Consider the following 12,997-nt stretch of genomic DNA (forward strand, 5'->3'; position numbering starts at 1 on the left):
TTTTGGTGGAATTGAATGTGTGCTTTCCGTTCGGCGCGAATAAATGTGCTTTGTGTTGAACTGTTTCCCGCTTCGCTTCGTCATTTCTCCCATTGGATCCTCATCTTGCTTCACGTAAAGGGTTGGTAGTGGGCTGAATACGCCCGATAATTAATCGAACCGTCGAGGTCGACGAATAACACCGCTCGGTTATCCCGATAGTACGGAACAGGTCGCTTAAGTGGCCCGTGTCCGAAGTCGACCTGCGGCGAGGTGCGATCGCCCGGTCTACCCTCCGCGTGGGTACTTAGGTAGGTCGAATTTGGCGAGCAACCCTATCCCACGCGGGGGCTGATTGGCTCGATCGCGGTGAGACCGAAAGGTCCACCCGTGACTGGTTCCCGGCGTTAGTCCGAGAGGGTCACGACTGGATTGTCCGTCCGGTGGGCGACGTGCCGCGATTCGAGTTACGTGGCCGTTAGCACGCCGGCGGGCGCGAAAACCGCAACACTGGTGTCAGAAGTGGGATACAAATTCATCGCCCTCCTCGCGGCACTGGTATCGGAGAACAGGAAAACGGGCTCTCCTGTCTCCGGCTAAATTCACGGGAATCGGTCCAGGGGTGAGAGAAGCGACCCCCGATTCCCTCCAAATTACGAGCGATTCAAATTAACGCTTTACGAGAAGCAAGATGGCGTATCAAGGCGAGCGGGAGCCGGGGGTATTAGAAATGGATGTAGAATGTGTAGAATCCATGGTCCAGGATGGAATCCCCGAGCAGGAAATGTTGATTGTGCAGGAACACGGACTCGCCCAACTGAACCCAGGGCCCGAGGTGGGTGCGGCAGCGGCCGCGGTGTATGACACCCCCCCCCTCTCCACCAAGACCCTTCCCCAACCCCTGCCGAAACGGCTCACCCAAGCGCACCCGACATGGCCCAGCTATTCGTCATGCTGGCGGCAATGACAGCGAAAATGGATGCAAACGCAAATGAAATGAAAAACGAAATGAAAGGCATGAACAAACAAATGATCGAAAAAATGGATGCGAATATGAAAAACGAAATGAAAGGCATGAACGAAAAGATGGATACAAATACAAATGAAGTGAAAACGACGATGGATGCGAATACACAGCACATGAAGGAAGAAATGAAAAAGCTACGGGGTGAGACGCAGAACATGGGCCGATGCCTGCAGGCGGGCATGAAGGCCGTGACAACGGAAATAATAGTGGAGACAAGGGAGGTAAAGGGTGAAGAGTTGGCAGAGACACGGGAGATGGGAACAATAGAGGAGAGACTGCACGGTGAGGACGGGGTAAGTGACGCACACACACACACGGAGGTAGTGGAGGACAATGGGGGTGAGCTCGCGGAGCGTGTGGAGACCCAGTGCGAGCACCTGGATGGCCTCCTCCAGGAACAAGGGGAGGGAGTATGCCCCCTTGAGGCGAGTCACGACCAGGTGAGTTCGGTCGTGCTTTGCGAGGTTGAGGGGACGGGTGCTGTGGACGGGTGCACGGAGAGCTTGGGGGGTATAGAGGCCCCGGAGACCCTTGTGGGGACACGAATCCCCAGTGTGGTTGTCCCTGTGTGTGTGGTGCAAGGTGTGAGTGCGTCCCCGTGTGTGGAAGCGACCCCGTGTGTGAGTGGTGTGGTGGCGATGGTGCCGGAGTGCGTGCTTCCCAGCACGCCGTGTGTGAGTGAGGCCGTGTGTGTGGATGAAACGGCCAGTGTGAGTGAAACACCGCGGTTGAGTGCCCCCGCGTGTGTGAGTGAGGCACGGAGTATGGATGAGACACCGCGGTTGAGTGCCCCCGCATGTGTGGATGAGGCACCGCGGTTGTGCCCCCGCGTGTATGAGTGAGGAACGGTGTGTGGATGAGGCACCGCGGGTGAGTGCCCCCGCGTGTGTGGATGAGGCACGGAGTGCGAGTGAGGCACCGCGGGTGAGTGCCCCCGCACGCGTGAGTGAACGGCCGTGTGCAAGGTCGCTGTGTGCAAGGGAGACCGTGTGTGTGAGAGAGCGGTATGTGAGGGAGATGTCGGTTGGCATGCGGGAGCACGCAGCCGCATCTCCCGGTGTGAATGTGATGGAGTGGACTGTGTGCGTCGTAACACGCAGGTATGCGTGTGTGGAATGGCGACGACGGCGACATGGGAGAAACGAAAGCCGAGTAGCGGCTGTAGTTGTTTCGGGGACCGTGCCGGGTTCACCCAGCAGTGAGCACGCGGTTCGTGCTGTGCAACGCACGAGACCGCCACGTGCTCGCTTGCGAGAGTGAAGTCCCGGTCCGGAAACGCACGCGGTGGATTTGCCGATCCCGCGGACGGACAAAGTTTAGGCAGGTAAATGGATTTGGACCGGACGGGTTCTCCACGCGATCGTGTGTGTTAAGCTCCAACGGGCAAAGCACATGTGTTCGCGTGGGGAACCCCTCGAGACGTGGGGCTTGTTTTTTTTCTGTGCACGGTGACGTCATGGCTGCACGTGGGGTTGGAATCCGGCAGGAGGGGTATCTCTGCCGGATGGTACCGTCCAAGGAGGGACGAGGAACACGTGCAGCTGCATGACGTCACGGGCAGGTGCAAAGTGCGCGAGTTGCCGCGCAGGTGCTGCGCATGAAAAAAAAAAAAAAAAAAAGCAAGCCTCACTTTCGGGTGCACAGGATTCCTGGGCAAAGGGTGGAAGACCCCCTTGACCCTGGGCACAGGATGGAAACTAGTTAGGGGGAAGGGTTAGCTTAGTTAGACCGACTTCATGGGGCAGGGGTAAGTCCTCATGGAGTCCGTGGAATGGATTAGTTAGAGGGATTGTAGCCAGATTTAGGTTGGGAAATAAAATGAGTTAGGAGACAGTGACAGACTTTGAGTGTGTAGAGTTGACGTAGTTTAGCTACGTAGTGTTAAAAGGAACGTGCTACTAGTTTAAGGGACGACGTGGGAGCACGAGTTAGTTAGGGGATGTAGTTAGAAGAATGGCAGAGTTCAGCGGTGTGTGTGTGTTGAAGAGTTGGTGAGTTGTGAGGCATGTGCTTGGTGAGTGAGTGAGGCCAGCGGGTCTGTGTGTGTGGAGTGAATGGGGAATGCATGGTGCGATGAGTGATTGGGGGGAGGAGTGACTCCCGCCCAAGGGACCCCGGGGTCAGAGTAAAGTGAGTTAGCTGGGTTAGTCAAATTGAAAAATGGAGGTCGTTTTGTTGTTGGTGGGAAAGTAGGCTCGAGACCCATTTGGAGGGGTGCAGGAGCCCTGTTGACGGGCTTGGGAGCGTGGCTGCGAAAGGTGAGTATCGCTGAGTGGGTACCCCGGGCACCAGGCTAGTCGGCCGTGGTAGGCCAAGGGCCCATGGGGGGCCGTGATAGCGTAGTGGACACGGGTGCGCCTGCTTGGTGCGGGGGCCCGGGGCGCCATTAGCCGCGTGGGCAGTGTTGTGGGCAAGGGTGACCCTCGGAAAGGGGCCTGGGAAGCCAGCCTGCCACGTGTGCGTTTCAGGGGAGGTGCCATAGGGGGCACTCCCTGGTGTTAGGGAGCTGGTAGGCTCGGAGGCAGTGTAGTGCCCGGGGGTGCCATAGCGGGAGATTCGGCAGAGGGTCGTGCCTGCCAAAGGGAGCCACGTGTCCCAGCCAGGAGACCGTGTGAGGGCACGGAGCGAAAATTGGGGGGCGAGGCCCGAAATTGTGAGGACACCAACACAGGCGACGGGAATCTGGGTTGTTAGAACCAATAGTTTAAGCGAGAGGCGCTTGTTGAAAGCCCCGGGGTAGTTTAACAGTTAAATGGTTAGGGTAGATTAGGAGATGTACCCCTCCGCACCATCCATCCCCTCGCTGTCGTTGTGGGCCGCTGGACCCACTTTGGTTATAGATCGCCGAACTCTGGGGAGGCCATTCTGAGGCTTGAATTGGGCCTCGACACAGGACGTTAGCTCTCCCTTATTCCCCTCCGGGAAGGGAACGTAGGGGTTGGGAGTCGGCTAGGTGACAGGATAGGTTAGCCGAACAAGGACGATAAAGGGGGTTAGGGGACGATTTATAGTGGGGGAGTAAAAAAAAAAAAAAAAAAAAAAAAGTTGGGGCTAAATTGGGGTTTGACAAATTAAGGGAGTGGGTATGTACAGTGACAGGCAAAGGCGATAGGTGGGAGGGAGACAGGTAGGTAGGTCCGAGCCCGCCTTCCAAGTGGCCAGCACCACCGCACTCCCTCCACCAACCTCCACGGAACGGCAAAGGCTGGCCAACTTCATCGGCTGGCCGTGTTTTGCTTCAAGGCGGAGGCCGGCCAACTTCATCGGCAGCTGTTGTTTTGCTGCAAGGCCTGTGCCGGCTAGTTCATCTGCCCGCTATGTTTGCCTGCAGCGGCCTTCTTCTGCGGGCTGTGTTTGCCTGCTGCCTTTGCCATGCCATGCCCACTGCCCATGTTCACCAGCCCCGTTCAATTTTTGCTTTGCCCCCCCCCCTGTTCATTTCCATGTGCGTCAGGATCAAGGCAACAGTTTGCAAGCTGCAAGAACTGCCCTGTTGGCAGCTACAACACGGGCCTGCAGTGGCGGCCCGTGCACCGTGTTTGTGTTCATGCATCCATTCGTTGTGCTCATTGCGTGTGCCACTTGAGCTGGCACGGAGACTGCGTTTGTGCAGCCCATGCACCATTGTGGTTCACTGCGTTCAGTTCAAAAGGGAAGGCCTTGGACTGCATGTGAGCAGCCAGCCACGTTCCCTGTCACCTGCATTGTTTGAGCCAGAGACTGCATGCGGGCAGCCTGGCTCCCTGCTAACTGCTTTCTTTTTGCAGAGTTCAATGATCCTGGGCCATGGTTTAGTGTAAAATTTGTAAGTTAAGGTTAAGATGTACTGTAAATATGAGTGTGCCCCCGGCATGTATGTCTTAGCGCCGGCAATTTTATTTAAGTCGTCCGTGTGAGTGAGTTTGTTTAGGTAGTTACGCAGCCCTCAGGTTATTTATTTTGGGGACACGAATACCATGAATGTCGCACTCAGGGATCCGTAGGTAAAATGTACTAGGGGAAAACTACACATGATGGCACACGAAAATTTGACGACTCGGGACGAGTCTGTAAAAAGGGGAGGGGGTAGTGTTGTGGTTACCAAATTCGCAAACCACCATTCAGGCCCCTTAGGTGAGGTATCTCGGCAAGTATATGTGTAGTTAGGCCCAAACCCGTTGTCTAGTGGGAATACATGTCATTTATGCGTGCTGCGACTCTTCAGGATAGCCATTTTTCTTTTGCTATCTTTATTTTGGACCAACCGCCATGATTACCACCACAACCACAACATCAACCACCAACCACAACGCCGCTTCACCACAACCGCCACGACCTTCACGTCACACTTCGCAACCGTCGCATCGCCACCGTTCTTGCGCCGCCTGTGGGTACCGGTGTTGGACTCGTGCAGGGCGCGCGCCGAACAGCGTGTACAAAATCACGGATTTTGTGCTTCAAAAACGGATCAAAAACGACACACGCCCACTTTTTGCCGTCCAATCGGTGAGCGAGGGGCGAATTGGCCCTGCCCCCAGGGCGATCGATATATGCAAATTTATGGATCAAAAAGCCTTCACGCCCACTTTTGCTCGGGCCAATGGGGAGCGAGGTGAAAGGTCAAAGGGAGGGGGTCAAAGGCGAAGCTACGGGGGGATAAAAGGACCGTGTTCGTCAGTCAGAAAAGGAGTCGGAGAGTCCAGAGGCGGAGAGTAAAAGAGTCGGAGAGTCCAGAGGCGGAGAGTAGGAGAGTAGGAGAGTCGGAAACAGAGAGCCAAGACTTCGTGGGCGGTGGAGTTGGCAAGAAGGAGCTGGTCGTCGTGTGCGTTGGAGTCGGAACGGAGGGGACGGAGCTGTGGAGAGGCGGCGAGGGCAGACGAGGGGGTGCTCGCGTCGTGCAGGGAGCTGCACCCCAGGGAGGCCGACAGCGCGACCTGGCCGAGGTGGAGACGCTCGTCGCGGGGCAATAAAAATCCTCTATACCCCGAGCATCAGCAACCCCCTCCTGTTTCCCCCCGCGCTGAGATAGTGCGACCAAGGGGGCCCCTTTCCCACCCCCTACCAGACACTGCCCGCGAGGCCCGCGGGGTTGGGGCGCCATCGCCGCTCCGCGTCTCATCACCAGACGGGTAGGCCGACCCGGTCTCGGCCTCAGGCCCGCCTCATCCTTGAGGGTATTCTTTTCCTTGGTTTTGGGTATGTGTTGTCGGCGCCGTCTGTGAAGTAGAATTGTATAAGTGTTGCCGTGTGCTCGGTAGTCGGTATTAGCTCTGCATTGTGTTTTCGCTTTTACATTTGCTTTTTGTGTAAATTGCATTGTGTCTTTTCTGTGTGCTTTTGGTGGAATTGAATGTGTGCTTTCCGTTCGGCGCGAATAAATGTGCTTTGTGTTGAACTGTTTCCCGCTTCGCTTCGTCATTTCTCCCATTGGATCCTCATCTTGCTTCACGTAAAGGGTTGGTAGTGGGCTGAATACGCCCGATAATTAATCGAACCGTCGAGGTCGACGAATAACACCGCTCGGTTATCCCGATAGTACGGAACGGGTCGCTTAAGTGGCCCGTGTCCGAAGTCGACCTGCGGCGAGGTGCGATCGCCCGGTCTACCCTCCGCGTGGGTACTTAGGTAGGTCGAATTTGGCGAGCAACCCTATCCCACGCGGGGGCTGATTGGCTCGATCGCGGTGAGACCGAAAGGTCCACCCGTGACTGGTTCCCGGCGTTAGTCCGAGAGGGTCACGACTGGATTGTCCGTCCGGTGGGCGACGTGCCGCGATTCGAGTTACGTGGCCGTCAGCACGCCGGCGGGCGCGAATCCGTAACAATATTATATTTTTCACGTGAACTACGATAAAAATATAAAAGAGGGAGATATTAATAATGGTATATAATAATTTTTATGCAGGGGTTCCCTGAGACATGAAAACTATTTCAAGGGTTCCACAATGGTAAAAATGTTGAGAAACGCTGGTCTCGACTCTAGAGATCTCGAGTCAATCCACTCTGTGCGAGTTTCTGTATGTGACGTCAACGCTGCGATTTACTAGTCAACTTTTTTTAGGGGCGGGGCATAGCAAGTTGTGAAAAGCACCAGAAATGATTGAAATATTGCTCTAATTATCCCATTTTGATTTTTTTTTCAAAACATGGGTGATTTCTTCACTGGGAAGGTCAAGTTAATATATAAATAACCAGAAAGTTTTGCATGTCAGGGGACCTTTAAGAAGTTCATCAACATTGAGATTGTGCCAAAAATGATATGTAGCATGGTGTTTCAAAAAGTTTTGGACAAGTTGTGACAAAACTATTGGATGAGTTGGTTAGGTGACGAGAATAAGCCGATTCAATTTTGGTTCAGGTCCGGATCCAGATTTGGTCTATCAGTGGGATACAAAATGTAAACTGTTCAGCCTGAAGGAGGTATGCGCTGTACCGAGTGCCGTTCAGTTTTTATTGTATTTCCTTGTTAAGCTGTGTTATGTAAAGTATACGAAATGAAGAATTTGTTTGGCTCTTCCGCCATAACGCTATGGCATTTTATATAACCAAACAATCAGAGCAGTAAGTTACAGTAAAATGCTTCCAGTAATAACCCAATTGAATGCTCCTGTCATTGAGCTTGCAATTTGCAAATGCTTGGTATTACAAAAGTTTAATTTTTATTGTTTTTTTTACTGCAGTTACGGGCATGGTTTTGACGAGCTCTCCGATGATATCACTCAACAACAGCTGTTGCCGGGTGTCAAGTGGGTTTCAGGATTTTTTTGTTGTTTTTATTCACATTGTTATTTAAAATGATCTTTCAGAGAAGTAATCGATATTGAATATTGAAACAAATTGCTTAAAGACCTGTAGGGTTACAGGAAGCACTTCAGTAGAACGCACACACACAGGATAGACCATGAGAAAGCTTTTGACTTTGTTCCACATTTGTGGATGATAAAATGCATGCAAATATGTAAAATCAATCCCCAAATAACTAAACTGATTGAGAAAGCAATGGAGCTCTGGAATACCACATTGATATTGCAGCACTCAGAAGAAAATATCAAAATACCAGATGTGAAGATAAGGTGTGGGATTTTCCTGGGAGACGTCTTCCCCCCCCCCCCCCCCACTTCCCCCACCCCTCTCTCATTTTGTTTGGCTCTGGGCCCAGTGAGTAACCCCATCAACAAACGAGGACATGGATACACCCTAACAACCAATAGAAGAACATCCCAAGTACCAGGAAGGGTGACACACCTACTATACATGGATGATTTAAAGCTCTTCACACTGAATGACAAAAAATTGACAGAGCAGCTAAAACGAGTAAAACGGTTCTCTGAGGACATTGAAATGAAATTTGGACTAGATAAGTGCACCAAGTGCACATTTGTACAAGGTAAAGGTAAACCAACAAAAACAAACATGATAGAAATTGACCTTGAAACAACAACACAGCAGTGAGAAAACAAATCATCATACAAACACCTCGGAGTAGAAGAGGGTGACCAAATATGTCACAAACGAATGTGAAAAACATTCACCAAATAATACGAACATAGAACAAAGCAGATCCTGAAAACGTACATCTCCCCAAGAAACAGTCAAAGCCATAAACCAACTCGCAGTCCCAGCGTTCCATTACAGCTGTAGAATAATAAATTGGTCCCAATTAGAAATCAATAAGTTGGACATCAAAATAAGAAAACTCCTTACCATCCACCAAATGTTCTACAAAAACCATTGCATCCCAAGAATGTACCTGCCGAGACAAGAAGGAGGAAGCAGCCTGATGGAACCCCACTAGGTGCACAGAGCGACGATTGTACGACTAGCTGAGTATGTGACATGCTCAACAGACTATCAGATTCAATTTGTAAACAAACATGAACACAACAAACCTGAAAAAGTATCCCCAACTCAACTTGCAAGAAATTTCCAAAAACAGGTGTGAATATAAGATACTGTACAGGAAAATGAAACGGCAACAAATATAGCCCCAACAATTGCAAAAAGACAAAACAAATATACACCAACAAGTGGGAGAACGCCAAAAGAGCAGGAAAATGCAAAAAAGAATTGGACTGAGAAGGCTCATTGGAATGGCGAAGAAGAGGTCAGCTCAACTTGGATGGAGAACGAATAATAATAATGAATGCCCAAGATCAAAGACACGACACAAATGGATTTAAACATATAGCAGGACTGAGCCAGACTGACAAATGTAAGTTCTGCAAGACAGAAACAAAGTACGAGGCACCTGCTTTCGGAATCCAAAAAACTATTATCAGAACAACTTTACACACAATGGCACAACAAAGTATGCAAAGTGATTCATTGGCATATCTGCAAAAATGTCAACATCCCAGTTCCAGAAAACTCATAGAAACACGAACCAAGAGTAATCAATGAAAATAAGTATGTCATCGTCACGTACGACCTGATGATCCCATCGAGTGTGAACATGCAAAACAAAGCCTCGCGGCCAGACATTGATCTCAGGAAGAAAAAGGAAAAGACAGTATTGCTGATCGAGATATCAGTACCCAGTGATTTTTGGCTTAAATAATGCAGAAATCAAGAAAATCACCAAATACCAGGACATCAAAAATGAGATCAAGGATCTTAGAAGCTGAAGATTGTCGAATTGAACCAGTGATGATTGGAGCAACAGGAATAATGAAGAAGAACCTCACTGAGTTTTTGAAAACCATCCCCAGGAATATTATTACAACTTAACTACAATTCAAAACACTCCCTCCAGGCCTTCAAAACAGCTGTTCACCACCACCTCTTATCATCCCCCATCCAAATCCTTGATCTTTTCTACCCCCGATAATCCACCCAAGCCCACCTCCTTCAAATTCCCTGCTTTCATTCCTGAAAGTCCCTGTAATGTCCATCTTTTATTCCCCATGTTCCCCACCCCATCCCTCTCCCTTCCACAGATCTCCTAATGTCTCTGTTCCCCACTGTTTTGTCCTTCCCACTCCCACCCCTCTTGTCTCATGCCCCCTTTGCTGTGCGTTGTGTGTTAGCTCTCATACGAGCCTTGCCAAGGTATTCAAAAAAATAAATAAATAAATTTGGAGGCATTCCAGGGTTCATTGACTATCCTGAAAGCCCTTGGGACAAAACTGAGAACAACAAAGTTGAACAGCTTGGTCTATGAGCCGAGCGGAGGTGGATACTGTGATTCCTTACCGAAGCGGAGGCGGCTACTTTGAGTCCTGGGAGGACTTCCTTCAATGCGCGCGCACACACACACACACACACACACACACACACACACACACACACACACACACACACACACACACACACACACACACACACACACACACACACACACACACACACACACACACACACACACACACACACACACACACACACACCTTTTATTCCAGAATCTCCCTGTAGGCCTCAAATATAAAGCCTTATTGGAACCTTTAATAACCTTTTGGTTAAGAGCAGGCAGACATTGCCACTTTGAGTAGTATTTGTATTACAGGTGTTGAGATATAATACAAAACTACATTTGCTTCTTGAAAAATTGCACTTTGGGTTTGGACTTGTTATTATTTTTAATCATCCTTTTACACCCTCATCCTCAACCCTTTACACCACATCAGGGATCCAAATTTGTGGACTGTGAAATGCAAGGTACGTTTTATTTTCATGCTTTGGTTGTGATGTTTTGTCATCGCATCTCTGCTCTTCAATTGCTTCCTTGTCATTTATGTTTACACAGACGTTGAAGTCTATTGTCTCAAGTTGAACATATATGCCATCAATGTATTTTTTGTTTTTCCTGTACACGGTGGTCGTTGGGTTTTGAAACCGTGTTGCTTTCCTCTTAATGGAATAAGTAACAAAATTATAATCCACTTTTTTGTTTTTTTAACCTGTTGCCAATCACCTTTTGCCACAACTGCCATTCAAGCTGTAACAGTAGCTAGGTGTTTGCCATTGTGGGGATTTCACCGCAGCGGAGTCATATTAAAGACTTTAAAAATGGTACGTGCTGCTTCCTTGTTTGACGCTCAGCATTTCAAGGATAGAGCCTGGGGGGGAACTGCATAGTTTGGCATCCATGTGGAAGAGGAAATTCCTCCTTGATCACCTCGTTGATTGCGGAGATAAAATCGATGTCATAAATATGTCGCTGGTACCCAGAATGCTCTGGGAGGTGATGTCACCCCCCCCAATCTTAGCAAATGTATTGTGTGAAAGCGAACTCTGATCTTGTCTCCTGTATTTGTCTGCATGTATGCGTGATCTTTGTCACAGCTACTCCATGATCCTTAGAACCTGTAAATATGGGGGGGGGGTGGGGGCGGGAGGAACCCCAAATACATATTGCTGCTGTTATCATAGAAGGTCTTTGTATAGAAACTGGTGAGCATTTACCGATGTATCTGCAAGCTTCATCCTCTTTCTATCATTGTTCCAGATAGTCACCAAGGAGTCTATTTTGATGGTGATGTTTTATTGGATCCCTTTGGAGAAGCATTTTGAGTAAGATGTGTATTTTCAGCTGGGTGAGGAGAGAGCCACAGCTATTTCTCTGATGAGGAAGTTCATTGCTTACCAGTTCTCTGAAACTGTGAGTATTCTCTGCACACCAACCTCCTATGAGATAAACTAAGGTTATGGGCTAAGCTACTGGAAATTATGCCAGTTGTAGTGAAGCTACACAAGTGTAACTTTGAAAACAATCATGTAAGATTATGTTGCAATCCATCATCAACCACACTGACTCAGTAGTGTTATGGTTAGAGCCTCCTATCTGTCTGGGTGGTCGGTGGTTTGAACCCCAGCTGAGTCATACCAGAGACTAAAAGTGTGACATGATGGATGCTTCCTTGCATTTAAAACGGACATGACACTGAGAAACGACCATCTATTGACAACCATTGTCCTGGCTTGATTGGTCTAAGGGCCTCATCCTGCATTGAAGTGCTTTGTAAGAGAACGTGTGTTATTTATTGGGCTTCATCCTCTTCCTGAATTACAAAAATTCATAGAATGTTCCATCGGTCTTGCTGTTAAATGGGATATCTTTCTTTTACAAGCTTGAACCATCAATTATTTTTTAATGGAACCCACAGTTTTGATGCCTTGTTCGGCCTTCTTGTTATATATATATATATATAGACGTTTACATCTTTTTTCATGATCCTCAGTCTTGCATATTATTTTATGTTTCTTGGTGAACCATGCTTTATATTTTTTTTCTCATAATCTATTTTCAGCCCTTATTGCGCTGGGTAATGTTTTGTGTTACCATCTGCAGCCCCTCAAGATCAAGTCCGTGGTGTCTCCAGAACACGTTAAAGGCTACATCTACGTGGAATCCTACAAACAGACCTATGTGAAACAGGCAAGTGATCAATGAATCAAATTGATGGAGAGGCCCTTCAAAAGCGATTCACGTATGTGTTTGAAACGCTCCTGATAATCTGATGTGCTTTTGATTTAAACAAAGATTGTGCTCCAAAGGGCAGGCCATCAGATTCCTCAACACAATTTCACTTGCAATTTCTCTTTTCAGTTATTGGTCAGGTACAGTAGACGCTGTTTCTGACAAAGGTTTAATGAAAACCTTTGTCTGTCATCTGAAGCATTTGCAGTTATTATTACCTTTGCCACCGAAGGTGAAGGAGCTTATGTTTTCACTCCTTTCTGTCTGTCTGGTTGGTTGCTTGTTTGTGTACAGGATATTTCAAGGTTGTGGATGGATCCGGATTAAATTTTGTGAACCCGTTCGGTGTTTGACAAGGACGAACTGATTACATTTTGGTAAAGATCTGGATCTGATTTAAAAAATTTTTTAAGTGACTTCACCATTGAGAGGTAGAGCTAAACTAATATATCGCACGATGTCTCAAAAAGTTGTGGACAGATTCAGATGAAACTTGGTGGACAGGTTGGGTGTGTGACCACGATGACTTGATTCGATTTTGGTGAAGATCTGAATCTGGATCCGAGTACGAGAATTTTTGAAGTGATTCTTCACTTT

General features: G+C 48.7%; 1 protein-coding gene across 4 annotated transcripts in view; it reads left to right on the forward strand.

The window, feature by feature from the left end:
- Positions 1-12,997, forward strand: part of SUPT5H (SPT5 homolog, DSIF elongation factor subunit) — a 131,629-nt gene that overhangs the window by 48,258 nt on the left and 70,374 nt on the right. For all 4 annotated transcript variants that reach the window (XM_085894730.1, XM_085894732.1, XM_085894731.1 and 1 more), the window contains 4 exons: positions 7,665-7,730; positions 10,608-10,638; positions 11,513-11,581; positions 12,272-12,358. In XM_085894730.1, coding sequence (XP_085750856.1) covers positions 7,665-7,730; positions 10,608-10,638; positions 11,513-11,581; positions 12,272-12,358 — 253 coding nt within the window. The remainder of the gene's footprint in view (positions 1-7,664; positions 7,731-10,607; positions 10,639-11,512; positions 11,582-12,271; positions 12,359-12,997) is intronic.

This window comes from Eptatretus burgeri, chromosome 9, assembly GCF_056783735.1.
Source record: "Eptatretus burgeri isolate ZD-2024b chromosome 9, Ebu_testis_v1, whole genome shotgun sequence".
In the NCBI taxonomy this organism is placed as follows: Eukaryota; Metazoa; Chordata; class Myxini; order Myxiniformes; family Myxinidae; genus Eptatretus; species Eptatretus burgeri.